At 40.1% G+C, this 20,375-nt stretch overlaps 1 protein-coding gene across 2 annotated transcripts; it reads left to right on the top strand.

Moving 5' to 3' along the window:
- Window positions 1-5,722: 5,722 nt before the first annotated feature.
- On the top strand, window positions 5,723-20,375 carry atn1 (atrophin 1). Of its 2 annotated transcripts, none has more exons than XM_084089050.1 (10): window positions 5,723-6,183; window positions 9,497-9,640; window positions 10,179-10,280; window positions 10,601-10,717; window positions 10,802-13,494; window positions 14,168-14,384; window positions 14,775-16,266; window positions 17,786-17,929; window positions 18,018-18,198; window positions 19,291-20,375. In XM_084089050.1, exons 2-10 carry the CDS (start codon window positions 9,614-9,616, stop codon window positions 19,322-19,324), a joined length of 5,007 nt encoding a protein of 1,668 aa, XP_083945176.1. In that variant the 5' UTR covers window positions 5,723-6,183; window positions 9,497-9,613; the 3' UTR covers window positions 19,325-20,375. The 2 variants fall into 2 exon arrangements, with proteins under 2 accessions (XP_083945176.1, XP_083945175.1); XM_084089049.1 differs by having other exon boundaries at window positions 10,598-10,717.

Genomic DNA, 20,375 nt, shown 5'->3' with positions numbered 1-20,375 from the left:
ATATATATATATATATATATATACAGTGAGGAAAATAAGTATTTGAACACCCTGCTATTTTGCAAGTTCTCCCACTTAGAAATCATGGAGGGGTCTGAAATTGTCATCGTAGGTGCATGTCCACTGTGAGAGACATAATCTAAAAAAAAAATCCAGAAATCACAATGTATGATTTTTTAACAATTTATTTGTATGATACAGCTGCAAATAAGTATTTGAACACCTGAGAAAATCAATGTTAATATTTGGTACAGTAGCCTTTGTTTGCAATTACAGAGGTCAAACGTTTCCTGTAGTTTTTCACCAGGTTTGCACACACTGCAGGAGGGATTTTGGCCCACTCCTCCACACAGATCTTCTCTAGATCAGTCAGGTTTCTGGGCTGTCGCTGAGAAACACAGAGTTTGAGCTCCCTCCAAAGATTCTCTATTGGGTTTAGGTCTGGAGACTGGCTAGGCCACGCCAGAACCTTGATATGCTTCTTACAGAGCCACTCCTTGGTTATCCTGGCTGTGTGCTTCGGGTCATTGTCATGTTGGAAGACCCAGCCTCGACCCATCTTCAATGCTCTAACTGAGGGAAGGAGGTTGTTCCCCAAAATCTCGCAATACATGGCCCCGGTCATCCTCTCCTTAATACAGTGCAGTCGCCCTGTCCCATGTGCAGAAAAACACCCCCAAAGCATGATGCTACCACCCCCATGCTTCACAGTAGGGATGGTGTTCTTGGGATGGTACTCATCATTCTTCTTCCTCCAAACACGTTTAGTGGAATTATGACCAAAAAGTTCTATTTTGGTCTCATCTGACCACATGACTTTCTCCCATGACTCCTCTGGATCATCCAAATGGTCATTGGCAAACTTAAGACGGGCCTTGACATGTGCTGGTTTAAGCAGGGGAACCTTCCGTGCCATGCATGATTTCAAACCATGACGTCTTAGTGTATTACCAACAGTAACCTTGGAAACGGTGGTCCCAGCTCTTTTCAGGTCATTGACCAGCTCCTCCCGTGTAGTTCTGGGCTGATTTCTCACCTTTCTTAGGATCATTGAGACCCCACGAGGTGAGGTCTTGCATGGAGCCCCAGTCCGAGGGAGATTGACAGTCATGTTTAGCTTCTTCCATTTTCTAATGATTGCTCCAACAGTGTACTTTTTTCACCAAGCTGCTTGGCAATTTCCCCGTAGCCCTTTCCAGCCTTGTGGAGGTGTACAATTGTCTCTAGTGTCTTTGGACAGCTCTTTACTCTTGGCCATGTTAGTAGTTGGATTCTTACTGATTGTATGGGGTGGACAGGTGTCTTTATGCAGCTAACGACCTCAAACAGGTGCATCTAATTTAGGATAATAAATGGAGTGGAGGTGGACCTTTTAAAGGCAGACTAACAGGTCTTTGAGGGTCAGAATTCTAGCTGATAGACAGGTGTTCAAATACTTATTTGCAGCTGTATCATACAAATAAATAGTTAAATCATATATTGTGATTTCTGGATTTTTTTTTTTTAGATTATGTCTCTCACAGTGGACATGCACCTACGATGACAATTTCAGACCCCTCCATGATTTCCAAGTGGGAGAACTTGCAAAATAGCAGGGTGTTCAAATACTTATTTTCCTCACTGTATGTATGTATATATATATATATATATATATATATATATATATATATATATATATATATATATATATATATATATATATATATATATATATATATATATATATAATTTCTTTTCTTTTTGGGGGTATAAAAACATGCAGATTAAGGTTTCCACAAATATATTTATCAGCACAACTGTTTCCAGCATTGATAATAACAAGGAATGTTTCTTGAGCACCAAATCGGCATGTTAGAATGATTTCTGATCAATCATGTGACTCTAAAGACTGGAGTAATCATGCTGAAAATTCAGCTTTGCCATCACAGAAATGCATTTTAATGTAAAATGTATTAAAATTTAGAATAGTCGTAAATAAAAGCAAAAATCATATTTACAGTAATACACTTAAAAAGTGGGGTTCATGGAGAACGGCATTTTGAAGGGTTTACAAGCTATTCTTTAAAAGCGTAATGCTTTGTGCATGTTGTGTGTTCTCTTATTTTCTGGCTTTACAGGGTCATGACATGAGGTTTTAACTTATGTTAACATGTCTCATGTTCAAATGTTTAACTTTTTTTTTTGTTTTTTCCTATAATGTGTATTTTAATGTTTATCCTAGTGTAGTGCCTTGCCCCATAGACTTATTTTGTTAGTACATCATGGGAAACAAATTCCGAATGTTCTATGCTAGTATTGTTTTAAAGCCCATAACATTCCTTTGTTTTGTCTGGAATCAGACATTTTATCAGAGCACTTCCTGACCAATTTTTAGCAAGAAGACCCCTTAACCATGGAAAAATCGCTGTAATACATGGCTGCTCAGTTTTCTTCTCTTAGTAGGTAAGAAATCCTACTATTTATCTTATCTATATATGCATCTATATACAGGGTCCAAAAGTCTGAGATGACTTTTGAAAAAGGTTTTATTTTGCATTAATGCAATACTTTTTTGTTATAAATGATATTATCAGCTCAATAATTTGAGGGGAAAAACTATATTATGAAATACTCTATTTGTGTGTATATATATTTTACATATACACATTTAAAGATACTTTTAAATAAAATATGTGTGTGTTGTTATGGTTGTAAAGGCTATGCTGTAAACACACACACACACACAGCAGTTTGCCTTTATGACCCAGAACTTAAGCATTATGTGCTGATGATACAAGCTGATGTTTACTAATCCAGATCTATTTAAGCAGGTTATTTCTTTGCTCTTGTCATTCCCCAATTTTCTACTTTTGTGAACTTTATTTTTGATACCTCTTTTGCAGAAAGCTCTGCTGCTGATCATAGGTCAGTATGATCAGCTCTGGGACAGATACAAGGGAGACTATAAAAAGACTATTGAAACACTGCTGTCCAGGACATTAAGTAATTAAGGAGAACATTAAAAGGTAACTTTTTGTAACTTTTTTTTTTTTTTTTTTTTAAACAAAAGTCAATACATCAATCCTTTCAAATGTGTTTTTGTCGTACCCTGTTTCACTGTGGTTATAGCCTATTATAAGTGTGTATATTTTAGACCTGTCTGAATGGTTTTCACAGGAAATCGTGTCATATCATCGCGCCATCATATCTGTAAATATAGAAAAGTTGCTCTGGCTACTTTGACGCATGTATGGTGTGAGAGTGGCATAGGTTAGTTGTCACAACTAGCGAGAAAGGTTGACATGGAGCAGCTAAATCTCAAACCTCTGGAGAATCACCTGCCGAACAGAGCAGAGTCTGCTGGCAAAAAAAAGAACACGACAGAGCTCGTAATAAGTGGCCTAATGGTTAGAGAGTCGGACACACTGTCACATAGAGCCAAAGCACAACCAAAACAATGTTCTTCCGCAAAATGCATGCAAAGTTACACAGTGTACCTTTAACTTGTTTGTGTGTGGTCTTGGTAAACCTTTTGTTTCTGTGATGGGTATGTTCAGGGTTAGGGGTTAGAATATAGTTTGTACAGTATAAAAGTCATTAGGTCCAAAGTCCGCATACATGGAAACCCAATCTGATTCTGAAACCATAAGACACACATGCTGCATCAGGGCCACTTCGGGCCTGTGCTGCATCTCTCCTAATGAGAGAAATTGTGTAAATTACACCTGTAAATGGCAACAAGTGACTGTTTTTATAAATGAATCATTGAATCATTCACTGAACAGATTAATTCAAATCACTTTACAGTAGCCTACAGAACAGAAAAAAATAATAACCATTTTTATTTGGTTATTTACTACAACGTTACACTTATAGACCAATTACTAAATTATAGACTAAGTATGAATAGGGTAAATGGATGTATACAATTTATCAGTTGCTACAGATTTATGAACATGCCTAATATGAAATTTTAGTTTTTTTTTAATGTAGACTATATTTGTTCCTTTCTGTCACAGGTTTGCCGGTTGTTTATTGAATGGTAATCGTGTGATGATGAGCTGTAACAAACTCCGACCAGTAGGACTAAGTGAACACCGCTCTGGGTTACACACCTGCAACAGTAAATCAATGCAAAGTACCTCTGCAGCCAGACTCTAAGCCTCTCGTGCTTCAAACAGTAGATGGAGCGCTCATAGTCTGACGTCAGACATGATAACGCATGCGCACTTCTGCAAGGTTGGTTTCTATGGTTACAACACAATGGGAGCCGGGACAGAGGTCTATTCGAAAGGGAAGAAAAAACTGCAGGAGAGAGAGACTGAGGGAGATGAATTGTGTATGTGTGTGTCTGAGAGAGAGAGAGACCGCTTGACTGGTCACTCCATTGCGGTCTTACAAGTACAGATTTGGGAAATCTCTTTTAATGTAATGCCATTTTACAATGCAAAGGCGATAGAGAAGCTGCATATAAAATGGCTTATATTCCAGAAAAAGGTGCACTTATATGTTAAATGCTACACAGAGGCAGGATAAATGCATTTACAAAATAATGTTATGAAATTATTTTTAAAATAATATAATGAATATAGAAACATATATGCTCCGTCATGACAATGACAAAGAACCTTTTTTTAATATATTTTGTTTATGTGACATTGCGTCTTCACACAATTTGAAGCAGGCACAGAGCCACCTTAGAGCCTAGCCAGTGTAAAGATGCCTTAAAGCATGTGGGAATTGCTATTTTCAACTTTACTTCTTTAATGAGACATATTTCCAAGTGTAACTTGTGAGAATTTATAAGTCAGAGATGGTCCACTCATACATATATGAAAGGTAGAACTCGTAAGGGAAAAGGCCTGTTTATTTACTCTAGGACACGCGTTAGCTGGACCAGCCTAAAATACATTTTTTATTATTAAAATGAAATGCATGATTTTGGCTTAAGAAGTGCAGTTTTCCATACTATTGTTGTCAAATTTTATGGATGTTGGTGGGACTTGGATGGAGAAAAGTCAGTGTTATATATCAGAATGAAGCCAGACCGATTGAAGGTTTGCTAAAACAATGCCTAAATAGCTAATTGGTTAATATCATCCAATAGCTGATGTGGCCTTCATGACATCGGAAGGCATTACCCTGGTTTCACAGACAGCTACTATAGTCTTAGACTAAAATGCATGTTTGAGCTGTTTTAACTGAAGGCATCTTCCACTGACATATCTTAAAATATGTCAGTGCAATTGTTTTGTCTCAAGATGTATATAGTAATGTTATTTCAAGGGCACGTATATAAAAGCTACTTAAATGCCAATAATTGAACTCAGGCCTAATCTTAGTTTAGTCTAAGCCCCGTCTGTGAAACGTTGGGCCATTATATTTGGACTATTTTCTTCTTTGAAATTATATGTGCCGATTCATCGTTCACATTAAGACCAGGAATGTATTTTTAAGAAGGTAAACAGGGTCCATTTTGATTTCATGTTGACTTTAACTTATGGAAATCTGTAGGCTAGGTTTTTTTTTAGGGAGCCTCAAACATGGATGCTCAGGTTTTAATGAACAAAATTGCTTATTTAAAATAACAACTTTGCAGGAGAAATGACACCCCCACCTCATTAAGGTACTACAATTAAAGCCTAATTAGTGCCCATTATCTAATCAAGCAGTTCTAGGTTAATTTCCTTAATGAAGTGTAGTAAATCGACAATTAAGTAAGCAGTAATTTACATAATGAATAAATACCCTTATCTCGACATCTTTCATCCTTCCTATTTCCTTTGCTTTCCTTCCCTCACCTTCCCTCTTTTCCATGAAGAATAAGGAAAATCACGCCCCTTCTCACCCTCGAGTGGTCGTGCGTCCCTCGCTCACCCCTCCGTGAAGATTTGTGTCCGTACAGACTGCAAAAGAGTGCAAGTCGTCTTGACAGAGGAGCGGGAGAGGGGCAGAAAGAAAAGGGGGTGGGGAAGAATCAAACGTACGCATCAATTTGTACAGTCTTCAGCTGCACCCCGTTTTCTGCGCCGATTTCAGGGGGAGCGGCTGGGAAAACACTGCGTTATTTGCGAAGCCGCAACAATGTAAATCTTTCCGTGCATCGAGTTGCCTTGTATGTTTGAACGAGTGTCGGTCAATGTACAGTACGAACGGCAGCAGGAGAGAGAAAGAAAGGGAGATACGCATCGCTGGATATTATAGGTAAGAAGGGGGAGAAAATGGATGCTTATATTTGACTCGTTCTTCTTTGGACATGTTCAGATGGTTCCCCTTCCCTCGCACTCCCGTCGTTGTGCTTTACGTATGTGCATATATTGGGCTAAAAATCATATTGCAAATCGGGGTGCGTAACCACTCAGGTCTCGAGTGCTCACATTCCACGGAGCTCGACAAGAATGCCATTCGCCATTCTGATCCCAAATCTTCCCCATATGAGAAGGAAAAGGCTGAAAGGGGGGGGGGAGTTGCGACCCTCTCCTCGTTTTGTCAGGATCGAATGTGCAGTGCATTGTCTGAGAACTGTAATCCAGAGGTCGTCCAGTTAGTACAGTAGTGCACTGCCTCTGCATGCGTATCAATAACAAGCAGCAGAAGAATGGAAGAAAGGAACGTTGCGGTGCGTGGCCGAGAGATGATGCACGTTCTGGTGTCTAACTCACCCCACCTCTTCGCATTGTGCATTTGCGTGCTAAAGAATTCAAAATCAAAGCTAATTATGTCTAATTATATTTTTATGTGCATGTGAAGGGGACAGAATGTATGATTTGTTGTGTGTGTGGCAAGCCATTATAACATTTATTCATTAAATCTAACTAGTTGCCTATCTGTTTGTTTGTTTTTTTATTACTAGTAGGCCTACCTTTTGCATTTGCATTACTTGGTAGGCTAAGTAATCCAATGTGAACAGTATCTTTTTTCAGTTTTGGTAGTAGGTACTACATGCACTAGTAATTATCCATTACTTACTTGTATGTATCTTAGCAGTGACAAGTAACTATTCCATTATTACTGCTAACAGTTTTTTTTTACCATGGTTTCTGTGGAGAACTGCAGTGATTCTGTGCTTATCTATTCTCTTGTATGTATGTAGCCTATTCCAGTTGTTGCTGGTACCCATTTCAGGTTTACTAGTAGCTATACCTGAATACATACTAGAACCTATTTATTAAATAGGCCTAGTGTACATTTGTTGTAAAAAAAATTGCACTGTAAAGGGGCAATTCTTACTAGTCATTACTGACAAAAAAACCCCGTTGTAACTAGTGAGATAAAAAAAAATGGACTAGATAATAATATCTTATAAACATGTACTAGTAAAACTGAAACAAAGTAAATATTCAAATCTATGTCGGTACTTACAGACACAACTGGAATACATACTAGTCAGAAGTGAATAGTTGATATCTAAACTACTGTTACGTATAAAATTCGGTGACCAAAAAAAAAAAAAAATTATTACCAGAAACAGCTGTAAAATTGGCTCAGTAACTTTACAATGGGGATTGTGGCTAGTAGCAAAAGAAGAGTAATGAATATGTACTAGTGACTAATTTAATAGATATTGTAATGAGTACTAGTATCTAATGAATAGTTACTAAACTGAAAAGATACTATTCACTAATGATTATTATTAATTGCCAAACAAGTACTAGTAACATGGAATAGGTACTAGTTATGTCTACAGAATAATTGTTCAAACTGCTTGCCATATGGTGTGTGACTGTATGTATGTACTGTAAGTGACGGTATTGCTGATTCCTTAGATGCATGTGTTTGCAGTGGGAGGGTGGAAGGCTTTTGGTATGCATGGAGCCTGGCCAAGTTTTGGGAAATGGACTCCTGATGAATGAAGTTTCACCTGTAGACAGAGTGCTGGCAGCCTTTATTGTTAGTCATTTGGATATATTACCTTGTGTGTACACCGTAATTGGATCACAAATATGCTGATTTTACATTTATGGGATATGCACAAGGTGTAGTCTTTGTATGTTTGGCACTACTATTAATTCTTGTTTTACAAATTAGTATTTTGTTAATTGTGGTCATGATAGCCTGAGTATTCAATGTGTTGGTTGTCAGTAGCCTGTAAATCTGTTTATATGTAATATTTATCAGCACTGTGGTTCTTCTCTTGTGTTCAGTGGTTTAGGTGTAAATGTACATTTTGCAGTTTTGAAGGTGGCGCTGAATACACTCACTGGCTTCACTCAGTCTGTTAGTGTGCTATATATAGTCTCATTCACAATAAATGAAGTGTGTGTAAGAGAAAGAGTAGAGGCTGACTTGAAATACTGTAACTTAGTTAACGTCTTAACTACACTATGGCTGGTGAAGGAGTTATGTCTTTTTTAAAACTAATTATTTTAGCATCTTTCTCTCTCTCTCTCTCAAGCAAGTTATATAGTGTGTCAGTTGGTCTTTTGTCATGAAAAATGTTTCTCATGGTTAAGTTTTGAAAATGTTTTAAAAAGGCCAACATATGCTTCATAATCAGAAAAAATGGATTCACTTCAACTGTGATGAGGTTAATTATCAATGTTATTGTATATCAGTGGATTATTGCATCTCTGCTAAGTGATTATGTTTGAATTATCCCAATATTATCAGACTATAATTGAAACAGAAAAATAGGCCTCAAAATTAAAAAATACATTGCTGTCAGTGAGGCTAGAAACAAGAGAAGGAAATCATAAACAGGAAAGAGATGGAAGACAAAAAAACTACATGTGTGCTGTAAAGAACCTTCCAGTCAAAATATCCTCTGACAGTGGTAAGAATTCTGCACAGAGAAAATTAAGATTGTTTCTATGACATTAAAGGGGTGTTTGAATTAACGTTTAACACCTGAAATGTGAATGAAACTTTTCGTGTGACTATTTTTTACATATAAAATACATTTGTATTCATGACTATGTATGCACATGTATGAGTGTGTTAGCTTAAAATATTAAGCATGTATTTCTGTGCATTTTGCATTTAGAGATTGCTGATCTTAAAAGCAGTGCTTCTCCCTATGTTGGCTGCAGTAGATGATTTTTGCAGAACTCCATTCAACATTGATGACTAAAGCTCAGCTTCAGAGTACCACAAACCCTCTGAAGTACCATGCAGTCAACATAAAAATATATTTCTTAATTCTTATTCAGCACAGCAATACTGTTCCCCACTGCAAATAGTAGAATTGTTTGTTTATAAAACAATAATATCATGATCATTACAGATTGTTTAATCACAGATCTTTTCATCATTTATTATGATAAATTTATCAGAAAACATTAGATTATAATTTTGCTCTTAGCCAGTTTAATGCAGAACAGTGGACCACTCTCATCACCCATTCATATTACTTCAAAAGGGAATTCAATTGACAGTTTACTTTTTCCTGGCAAGATCAAGATATTAATAACTTTACTGATTAAATATATGATAACAAATGGATATATATGTATTAAACATATTAATGCTATGGCAAAGTTTATTTTGACTTTAGTGGTATTCACTCTGTTTCTCCCAGGTTTCAAAGATTCACTGCTATGATAGGCAGCCTGTAGGCCAACCATCCCATTTGTGGTCACGCTCCCGCTTTCTGTAATGGCTGAGTGGAAGGAATGGACCACATAGAGAGCTAGTCATGAAGACCCGAACCCACAAAGAATCGGTGAGGGCATTACTTGAGATCAGCCTCAAATGTGGACTATATGTAGATTTAAGTCTTTACTGATTTGTGCCATAGAATAAGTCAGTCAGAACCATTTAAGTACACTTTTATGTGTTATTACAAAGTATATGGATATGCATAGTAAATGTCCCCTTCATTAGAATTGTATTTTACTACAGTTACACTTTATTTTAAGGTGTCATTGTTACAGTGTAATTATATATTTAAGTACTGGGTAATATTAAGCAACTACATGTACTTACTATAGGGTTAGGGTAGGATTAGGATTTGGTTGAGGGTTAGTTACTTGTAATTATGCATAATTTACTGTTATTACTATGGTAAGTACATGTAACATATGTAACAGGGACACTGTAAAATAAAGTGTTACCTTTACTACTTAGTATTTGAACAAATTATGCTTTTAGTTCTTACTCTGTCGTTGTCTTGTTCTATCATTTTGTCATGCTGTCTTACTTTCCTTCTCTTTCTTCTGTTTGTCTTTGCCCTCCCTCGGTCATGCCGGGCATTGCCACAGATGCCCGCTCGCAGTGGACGCAGGAGGGGGGGCAGCGAGGAAAGGAGGGGTAGACGTCCGCACCCCAGCCCCTCTCGAGCAGAGCGCAACGAAAGGCAAACAGTAAGAATTCTTGTATTTTTCTTCCTCTTTATTTCTTCTTATGTATTTATTTTTGTGATCTTCTCCATTGTCGTAGTTTCTTCATCTTTGATTATGTCATCCTTGGTAAACCTCATCTCATTTTTACCATCCCTGTCACTGAATTATTTTATGTCTCCTCTTTTAAGTTTAGATTATCTTATTCTGAATGTTTTCACACTATATTGTATGTTAAGAGCTATTTTTGCTTTCTCTTCTAGGGAATAATAAAAAAAAAAATTTATACTACATATAAAAATGCAATTGTCTCACATCATGATTAAAATTATACTATTAAGCAGAGAACCGCTGGAGAGGAATTGGCTGCTGGACGTTTCAACCGACGATCTCAAGGTCATGATTCATCAGAAAGTGAGGGGGAGGAGCATGTGGTTCCGCCCAAAAGACAGAAAGTCCAGGTACTGGTAAAATGAAAACTATGAATACAATTGCATTAGATTAAAAAAATAAATATATATATTGATATTTGATTTTGCCATCAGGACTCCTCCTCCAATCCCCCAGCCCCACCCCTTTCAACTAACACTCCGACTTCTGCTCCACCTCCAACGTCAAGCAACAGTCAATCAAGAGAAAGTGACAATGAGGATGGCCAATCACAAGGCAGTCGGAGCTCAGTTGGAGGCAGCTTAGCCAATAGTAGCAGCAGCATAAGCAGTGGTCGGGACATTGACCAGGACAATCGATCCTCTTCTCCGAGTCTCTCTGCTTCCCCCTTGGCAAGTTTGGATTCTGAATCTGACTCTCCAGATTCCCCAAAGCAGGGTGATAAAAACAAAGATGGAGGGGCATCAAAATGTGTAGCAGAAGACCGGAGAGGCACAGGGAGGGGTGAGGATGGCAGACCAGAGGACCAGAGGGACAGTGAGGTAGGAAATGAGGGGGATTTGTCTTCCTTGAAGTCCTCGTCATCCCTCTATACATCTCATTGTGGAAGGGTGGACAATGCAAGTGATACAAGTAGCAACAGGAAGTCGTACTTCCCCGTAGATTCCAAACTTGCAAGCAAAATTGAGTATACAGGTCCTGGTGGTCCAGAGACGCTACACACTTGCAGTCGCATCCCTTCAAAAGCAGGCCCTCAATGTGGGAAATCTGGGGTGGGAGGAGCTGAGTTTTCTCATGGGAATTCAAATGTGAGCCATGCACCGACTCTCCCACCTCCACCTGCCCTGAAACCTCTAGAGGTGGGGCAGAATGCTCCAGGTGGGGAAAATAAAGTAGACAAACCAGAGAAAGGTGATAAGTCTGTTCCACCCTCATTGCTTCCACAAACTAGTACCGTTACTCAACAACCTCCTCCTCCCAACACTCACCATTACACCCCTACCAGCTGGTCAGGGGGACCTCCCTCTAGTTGTCCTGGCAACTGGGGATATGTACGTTACCAAGGTAACCACCATGCACATCCAAGCCAGCAGCCCCCAGTGCAGCAACAGCTGCCCTCTGTGTACAATACTCCTTCGTCCACCCGACACTCCTCCCACCCACCTTACCTATCCCACCCTCATCCCCACCCTCACAAAGAGTATCTGCCTAGGTATGGCACTACGGCTGAGCGGGAGAGGGGTGGGAGAGAGTTTGGCAACAGAGACTTCCCTGCTAGTAATAGCAGTGGCAATGCAAACAGCAGCAGCGGTAGCATCTGTGGTAGCACTTCTGGTGGTGGTGGACCCAACTCTAATGTGGGCCGGGATTTTGGGAACTCTTTACCTGGACAAAGCAGAGAATATGGCTCAAACCGGGATGGACCTGCAGGACCAACGAGTGGTCGGGAATATGGACCAGGGTTTAGAGATCGCGAGCGTGGAACTGGGAGGGAGTTTCCTTTGCAGAACCAGCAGCTTCAAGCACAAGGCCGGGAGTTTGGACCTGAAAGCACTGGAGGGGGAGGATGTCATCCAAGAGACAAGGACAGTAGGTGGGGAGAGTTAGCAGGCCAGGTTAGGGAGACAGGGAGTAACAGTTATGCTGGTAATGCCAACCAACCGCCTGTAGGTGCCCCATCATCTGTTTTACCTTCAACATCCCTGGTGACCCGTGACCCAGCCAGTTCACCACAAAACAGCTCTGGTCATCCTCCTTTCTCCTCTGCCAATTCGATCCCCCCAACTAGAGACTATCCCTCTCCTATGGATGCAAATGTACAGCAGACACTGCAAGGACATACTCCCCAAGCAGCCTCCAATGCTGCAGACCTTCCTCCCCCTCCGCACTATTTAAGAGAGTACCCTCCTCCAGGGACAAAGGATACCTACCCACCCCCTGGATCGACTGCTTCCTCTGTCCCACTTTCTGGTGTACCAAGGGAGTTCCCGAGCCCACCTGGATTGGCCCCAAATCTTACTCGGGATTATCCTGGAGGACCTCCGCATCACTCTCACTATCCTGGCCAGACAGCGTTGCCTATGCAGCACAGAGACAGAGAGAGGGAAAAGGACAACACTACATCTGCTCTTCATTCAAATCGCAGTCACCCTCCATCCCTTTCTCCTTCATCAAGTGGTTCTGGACATGGGCATCCCCCCTCTACTACTTATCCCCCTCTACCTCCTCCACCCTCCACTAGTTCACATGGTCAGCCCTCACCCATAACATCCCTTCCTGGCAGTCATGCTCGACAGGGCCCATATTCTTCATCCAATCAGACTCCATCAACCCCGCTCTCACCTCTTCTCAGTCCCTCAACCAATCCGATGGGAGGGTTTACTCCTTTTCCATCAACCTCTGCTCCTTCTGTACCACTTCCTGCATCAGGTGTGTCCACCTCTTGTACATCAAGTTGCAGACCTACTCCTTACCATGGCACTTTAAGCAGTCATACTCCTTTCAGTAGCTCTTACCATGGCAACAGTAGCCATGGAAATGCCAGTGGCAATGCTCCAAACAACAGCAACAGCACTAGCACTCCATCACTATTGCACTCCCCTCAAAACACTAAAATACAACCTCAACTCAGTAACCCTGGCCATAACAACACTGCTTCAACCCCCAGCACATCTGTTGGAGGAGATGGTCACTCTGACTCATCTTCTGGCCCAGTGCCACCACCTGTCATCAAGGAGGAGCCAGTAGAGGAGACGGAGGAGTTGGAGAGCCCACCTCCAGTTCTCCGAAGTCCTTCCCCAGAACCTAAACCTGTTGACATTCCAATCCATGCCAGCCAATCAGCTCGGTAAGACCAGCTCACTAAAATGAAATCTAATAAAACATCATAAAAATGTAAATGCGAACACAAACAGATCAGAACTATCATGCCATTGATATCAAAATTAGATATGCACTATATAATGGTGTCATATACATTATTCGCCGATATTAGAGAATGTTTGTTTTTTTATCGATATCGGATATTTAATTATTTGTTTAATTTTTTTACATATAGATTACCTTTGCCATTATGCACAAATTTTGTTTTACACAGGCTTACACTCAAAAAATTGTTAGGTTAATGTACTATATGTCTTATTAATTGATTACACATAACTGCGTAGTTTCAACCTTACTTTGTTTCTCAATTAATGGAATTAAAGCTAACTTATAATGATTGTGTTTAAGAATTGAAGGCAAATCTTACAACACCACTTTTATGTCAAATGGCTATTGGTTGGGTGCAAAACAGGTTTTGACTTGCATGGAAAGCAATAATCAATTGTCAGTAAAACACAAGGGATTAGGAGATAATCTGATGTCCTACCTAAAATAAATGTTAAATTCAGATCAGCATTGTCTGCATGGGTTCTTGTATACCAGATTTTTTAATGAATTGCATTTATTAAAATACACAATTTGGTTCCACATGATAATATAAATATATTGTGGAAAAGATAATACATCTTTGCTTTCAGGTTCCACAGGGTTCTTGACCGGGGCAGTGGGAACTCTTGTGCCCGTAGTGACGTTCTATTTGTTCCGCTTGATGGTTCTAAGCTTTGGAAGAAGAGAAATGAGGCAATAGAACGTGCTCGTAGAGAGGTCGAACAGCGAGCGAGAGACCTGCGAGAGAAAGAGCGGGAACGAGAGAGAGAAAAGGAGAGGGAGAGAGACCTGGACAGACATCTGCAGGTAAAAAAGACAGTGAAGTATGTTCGAAGCACTGCAAAGAAAATTATTTTTTTATTATTTTTAAAAATTATTTTTATCTAGTTTTGTATCTAGTTTTAACATTAAAATTATAGATGCATTTACTTCAGAAGCTAAATTACATGTGATATTCCGACTTGTTTTCATAGAAATCTAGCAATTTAGTGAGGTTTATGCTTAAAACAAATTTAAAACAATTTGCCAGTTGAGTAAGTTAAAAAACTTTACTCAGAGGGGGAAATGTTTTCCCACCACAAAATATGGCAAAAAATGTTCTTGTCGTGGCAGTGGACTTTGTGTTTTCCTTGTAGTTATTAGATTATTTACACATTACTTGTCAGGTTCTTTACAAAGATTTTTCTCTTTTTTCAGCAGAAGGACAGTGGCGCAAGTGCAGGGTTAGGAGCTGCAGGCGCACGCCAGGGCTCTTCACTCTTCTTTCCTTCTTCATCCTCCATCCTTCTAGACCCTTCATCTTCCTCATCCTCTGTGAACCCTTCGCACCCAGCAGTCCATCCACAGCACCACCCTGCCCACCATGCCTCACACCCTCACTCCATTCACCCCTCTCATCATTTGCATCCCTCTCTCTCTCACAGCATTCCTCATTCTCTTCTTCTCCCTTCCATGGCAGGGGGCTCTCAAGTTATCGGAGGCCCTCAGGGTGCACTTGGCATCGGGCTTGGGGGTCCATACTTGGGCCCTGATACCCCAGCCCTCAGAACCCTGAGTGAGTATGCCCGTCCTCACGCCATGTCTCCGTTGGGCGCTGTCAGCCGGGCACAGGCACACCATCCCCACCTTCACCACCACCCTCACCCACATGCGCATACGCACGCTCACGCTCACGCTCATGCTCACGCTCATCCCCATGTGCATCCTTCATTTTTCCTGTCCCAATTCCAAAACCCAGCCCTCGCACACCCCCACCACCTTCCAGCCGACGCTGCCACGGCTGCTGCCATTCTGGGCTTTTTGTATGGGGGCGGGCTGGAGGGAGGCCCTGCCCACCCAGGGCATGGTCCCGGGCCAGGGGGGTTGGCTGGGGCGGGGCTTGGAGGAATGGGATTCCCTCATGCTGTAGCAGCTCAAAGAGAGCGTGTGAAGCCAGGATTTGAGTTTAAGAGCGAGGAGCGTGTCTACACAGCTGGAGCCTTAGCCGACCCGGCAATAGCTTTGTCACACGCACATTCGCACGCACACTCACACTCCTTGCTGCTAGGGGGTGGAGCTGGAGGCGGGCCTCCTGGTAGTGAGGTTGCCCTTTATGGTACAACTCCACCTCCTGCGCCACCCCCTCAAGCTTTAGCTGCAGCAGCTAGGAATCCAAATCCCGTCCCTCCACCTCTGTCAGTCCCACCCAACTCTATTCTCCCAGCCTCACTCCCCACCCACCAGGCTCCTGCCGTAGCCCCAGTGACACCAGCAGCCCCCGCCCCTCCCCCTCAACCTCCTCCCCCACCACCACCACCACCTCCTCCTCCTCCTCCAACAGCCTCATCTCTTAATCACCCCTCTCCACACTCTACCTTTCCAAATACACACCCTTCCTGTCAGCCCCCATCCCTCCCAACCCAGGCTCCGCCTTCAGAACGATATCCCACCCCCGTTCGCACTCCTCCCAGCACTGAACGTGCAAGGAGCGTGGAGAGAGAGAGAGCGATACCAGCCGCAGAGAGGGAGCGAGAAAGGGACAGGGAAAGGGCAGGGACAGGTGGAGGAGCAGCAGGAGGAGGCACGGCTGCTGCAGGAGGCACAGGAGGAGGAGATTCTCTCGGCCGGCTACAGATGCTGAACGTGACTCCTCATCATCACCAGCATTCACACATTCACTCTCACCTACATCTGCACCAGCAGGACACAGGTATTCACCATACAGACACTCACACTTTACACAGTACTCTGTATTACAGCATAAACATTTCAGCAAATTCAAAATATGATTCTGTCACTATTAGGGATGGGTCAAGGTGGTTGACTAGAGTACAGTGGTTCTCAAACCTGTCCTGTGGGCCACGCACATTTTGCATGTCTCCCTCACCTAACACACCTGATCTGTAGTTTTTCAACACTTTTCACTCGTGTTTGTAGTTCTAATCGAATCCTTGTCCAACGCGCAATGGGTTGTGGGCAATATTAGCCGTTAGAGTGTTCACGGATCTGCACTTCGGATTCTGACCGGAAGAAGTAGACCATCCGGGTATCTTTGGAATACTCATTTCAACATACTACGATTTGGGACGTTCTAATTCTATTTTCGAATACTATTTAGGGCAGATAGTATGCGAATGGAGACGCACCGCAAGACTTGAATTGGGTGTGTCTGATGAGAGAGACATACAAAAGGTGAAGCGGTGGGGGGTCCCCAGGACAGGTTTGAGAACCACTGGACTAGACCACCTGTAATTGCGTTCAAACAGTGTTAACTGTCGAAAGTGTTTGTTGAAATATTTTTGGATTGTCAACAAATAACAAAGACGAGCTAAAAAATGTGCATCATGATAAGATAATTAACCAGATTAAAAGATTAAACCAGACACAAAATATGACGAAGAAAAAACAACACACAATATATTAACAGTGGACAAATATTCACATATTTTTGTTAAATGTTGATACATGTTTTAATATATACAATATATTCAATATTTAGTTTAATTTTGCACATTCTCATCAACTAAAATATTATCATTGAAAATGACATACCATTTTTGTCACCTTATGAAAAATGTGACTACAACAAAATAAACTACTTAAACAATTTCATATATGATGTTAAATGGCTACAATTACCCACTTGACAAGAGTGTTTATCTAATTTTGCCTAGTGTTAATAATGTATTTAGCAGCAATTAAAGGGAATACATTAAATTGATAGTTATTAAAAAATTATTTACTCTCCCTTGTCACTTTCTAGATCTACAGTATATCAAATTCTTTCTTCTGTGGTATACAAAATATGATCATTTAAAAAATGTCTCAAGTACTTTTTAGTCCATACAATGAAATGCAGTAGGGTCCAGTGATACCCCATTCATTTTTGTGTGGACAAAACAGTTAAAAAAGTGATCTAGATCTGGAACAACATGAAGGTGAGTAAATTAAATTTAAGATATGTAACATTTATGCTGTCAGCATCACAAAAGCAGCACTTCTGTAACAAATTCAGCACCATCATCAACAATACAATTACTGTCGGCTGAAATGTCCAGTTTCATTTGGATATACGCCAGGTTAAAGAAGTAAAATGGGTTACGAATGCCAAGAATAATGGCAGCACTGTTCCTGTACACAACAAGCATTTTTAACTACAGTGCCATTGGGAAAATCTGCTACTCTTATTAAATTTCCCACTTTTGTTTTGTTACGTATTTGGGTGGCAGCCGCGGGAGGGGTACACCCCCTGATGGATCCGCTGGCATCAGGGTCTCCCCTGGCCCGTCTGCCGTACCCAGGGGCTGCTCTTGGGCCTCCCATTCTGGCACAATCCCTCACTGACAGCGAGGTGCTTCGACAGCAGCTCTTTGGTAAGAGGTGTAATGATGTTCTGTTGCGATGCATTTTATCTTTCTCTGTGTTACATGATTTCTGCATTTGCTTGCATGTTGTGTACAGGTGGTCCTTTCCGTGAGATGCCCCAGTCCTCGTCTCTGGGTGGGTCAATGTCTGCAGCACACCAGCTCCAGGCAATGCAGCAGGCTCAGAGTGCCGAGATTCAGTTCCAGAGGCTCGCCCTGGAACAGCAGTGGATCCACCACCACCATCATCACTCCCTTGCACAGGACGAGTACTACAGGTGAATGCAAATATGTATATTGTACATAGATGTGAATGAACAACACTAGCAATAGGCGATACCAGTTTTTTCAACTGTATCACTAATGTTGATACCTGTGAAAATCGCATTCATTTTTTTCCATAGAGAAATAGATTTTTAACTATAACGTTTAACCCTTTAAAGACAGGCCTACCATGAGTTCTGAGATTAAACGATAGCGCATGCTTCTGCGGAAGCCACAAGTCAGCGAGATTGCAGTATTTTTTTTAATATCCAAATTCCGGTGAATAACTACTTTACCCATAATCCTAAAGAGAGATCCTTGCATTCACCTGGTAAAGATTTTTCTGTTACCATATAAAAGAAAATTGCACAAAAATAGATCAGTAGTGAACAAATGCAATGATTTAATCGAGTCTCCCAAAACTATAAAACAACTTATACATTTGAGCATTTCGCATTAAAACGACATCATACTAAAAATCAGTGACTAAGTCAACAATTTTATGTTGTACCATCATTTTTTTCATTAGCAATGCCTCATGGGCTCTGTAGTTCAATTTCCAGTTCATAAACTGGACAATGTAGTTCATAATATATAATAATAGTAATAATGTCAAATACTCGATCTTGTACCTTTTGTCTTTTTTAAGTAATATTGTGTAATATTGTGATGCAAATCAAAGTTTGTAAAGTTGTGATTCATCTTGGAGCTGGATGGTTTGGTTCATGGTTTATAACTCATTATTGAGGAACTTTTTGAAATCCCTGTGGAAAAAAATAAATGGGAAAAGTCAGCTGGATAGAGTTTTATAGCAATTTAAATTTTATTTTATTATATTTTATTAAATTTAGGGGAAATAATGGTTAATTATTGACATTTAGCATTATATTTGAAAGCCATAATTTTTTACTTTTACGTATAAAATATTATTCCACATTAATTGGCCAATATTTATGTCAGTTTTAAAATATTTGTCAGTATCAAAATAATCAATGCTCTAGGCACGAGTCACCTGTCCCCACACAAAATTGCTAATTTGAAAACTACATTGCAGTCTTTTCGTTCTTTCATCATTGACCTGATATAACCTTTTCCCTCCATTGCAGCCACCTAAAGAAAGAGAGTGACAAAACGCTGTGAGAAAAACAGAGGACATGAAGACAAGAAAATGAAGAAGGGATGAAGTGCAAATAAAAAATAAATACAATAAAACAATCGTTTCAAAATTTCAGCACTGAAAGACAACACATGGATTCAAGTTTGGATGTGACATCAGAACACATATCATTAAATCTGAACTAACCTTAATACAGGAGTAACAAACAATGTGTATATTCCAAAAAGGTGAGATGTATAACTCTGGCACGCAGCCTAGATACTGTGGCACTGAATGGATATTCCCAAGCGTCCCGCCCGGAGGATTTCTCGCTGTGTTGTTTCATAACACCAGGCAGAGGCATTTAGGCTGGGGTTCAGTCTATGTACATTATGCCAGAGAAAATGTGTAAAAATCAAGTTCACTTTTATGTCTTTGCATGTAGCTAGATACAAAAAGCCCAATGGGCTAAAATTATTGATCTGTTTTTATTTGTTTGTTTGTTTTTGGAAAACATTACCACTCTGAAAGAGTGTTTATGAAAGGGTGCATGAGATAAACAGCTTACCTTCATAATGTTTCTTTATCGTGTTCTTATTAAAATTATTAATGTTGTTTGTTTGTTTGTTTGTTAATAATTATATGATTATATAAACATTATTTTTTATTATTTTTTTACATTTTCATGGTACCGCTGTTTATTTTTAATTTTTTATGTTGAATTTACCTTGTGGGGGGGAAATGCAAGATAAAAAATAATGAAAAAGAAAAATCTGGAAATAAAATACCATTTCTTTATGTGTGCAGTTTAATGTTTCCTTTTATTTGTGTCTGTGTGAGACATTTATGTTTAACAGAGACTGTCAAGCTGACCCCAAAATTATTTAAACTTGATTTATAGGTTGTTCATAATTAAAATAGGGTATTTTACCTCGTCCAAAATTGAAATTTTAACACCTGACATGAAAGTATAGCCTTCTCATTTAATATTGTTACATTGTCATTTAATTTCATTTGTCTTAACCAGTGCTGTTGTTTGGTGACGCAAACCCAATGTATGGTTTCCTGTTCCTGTTTTGTACATTATGGGAAGTT

This window comes from Abramis brama (genome assembly GCF_963993115.1).
Source record: "Abramis brama genome assembly, chromosome: 17".
Taxonomy (NCBI): Eukaryota; Metazoa; Chordata; class Actinopteri; order Cypriniformes; family Leuciscidae; genus Abramis; species Abramis brama.
This window is presented reverse-complemented; position numbering and strand designations above follow the sequence as displayed.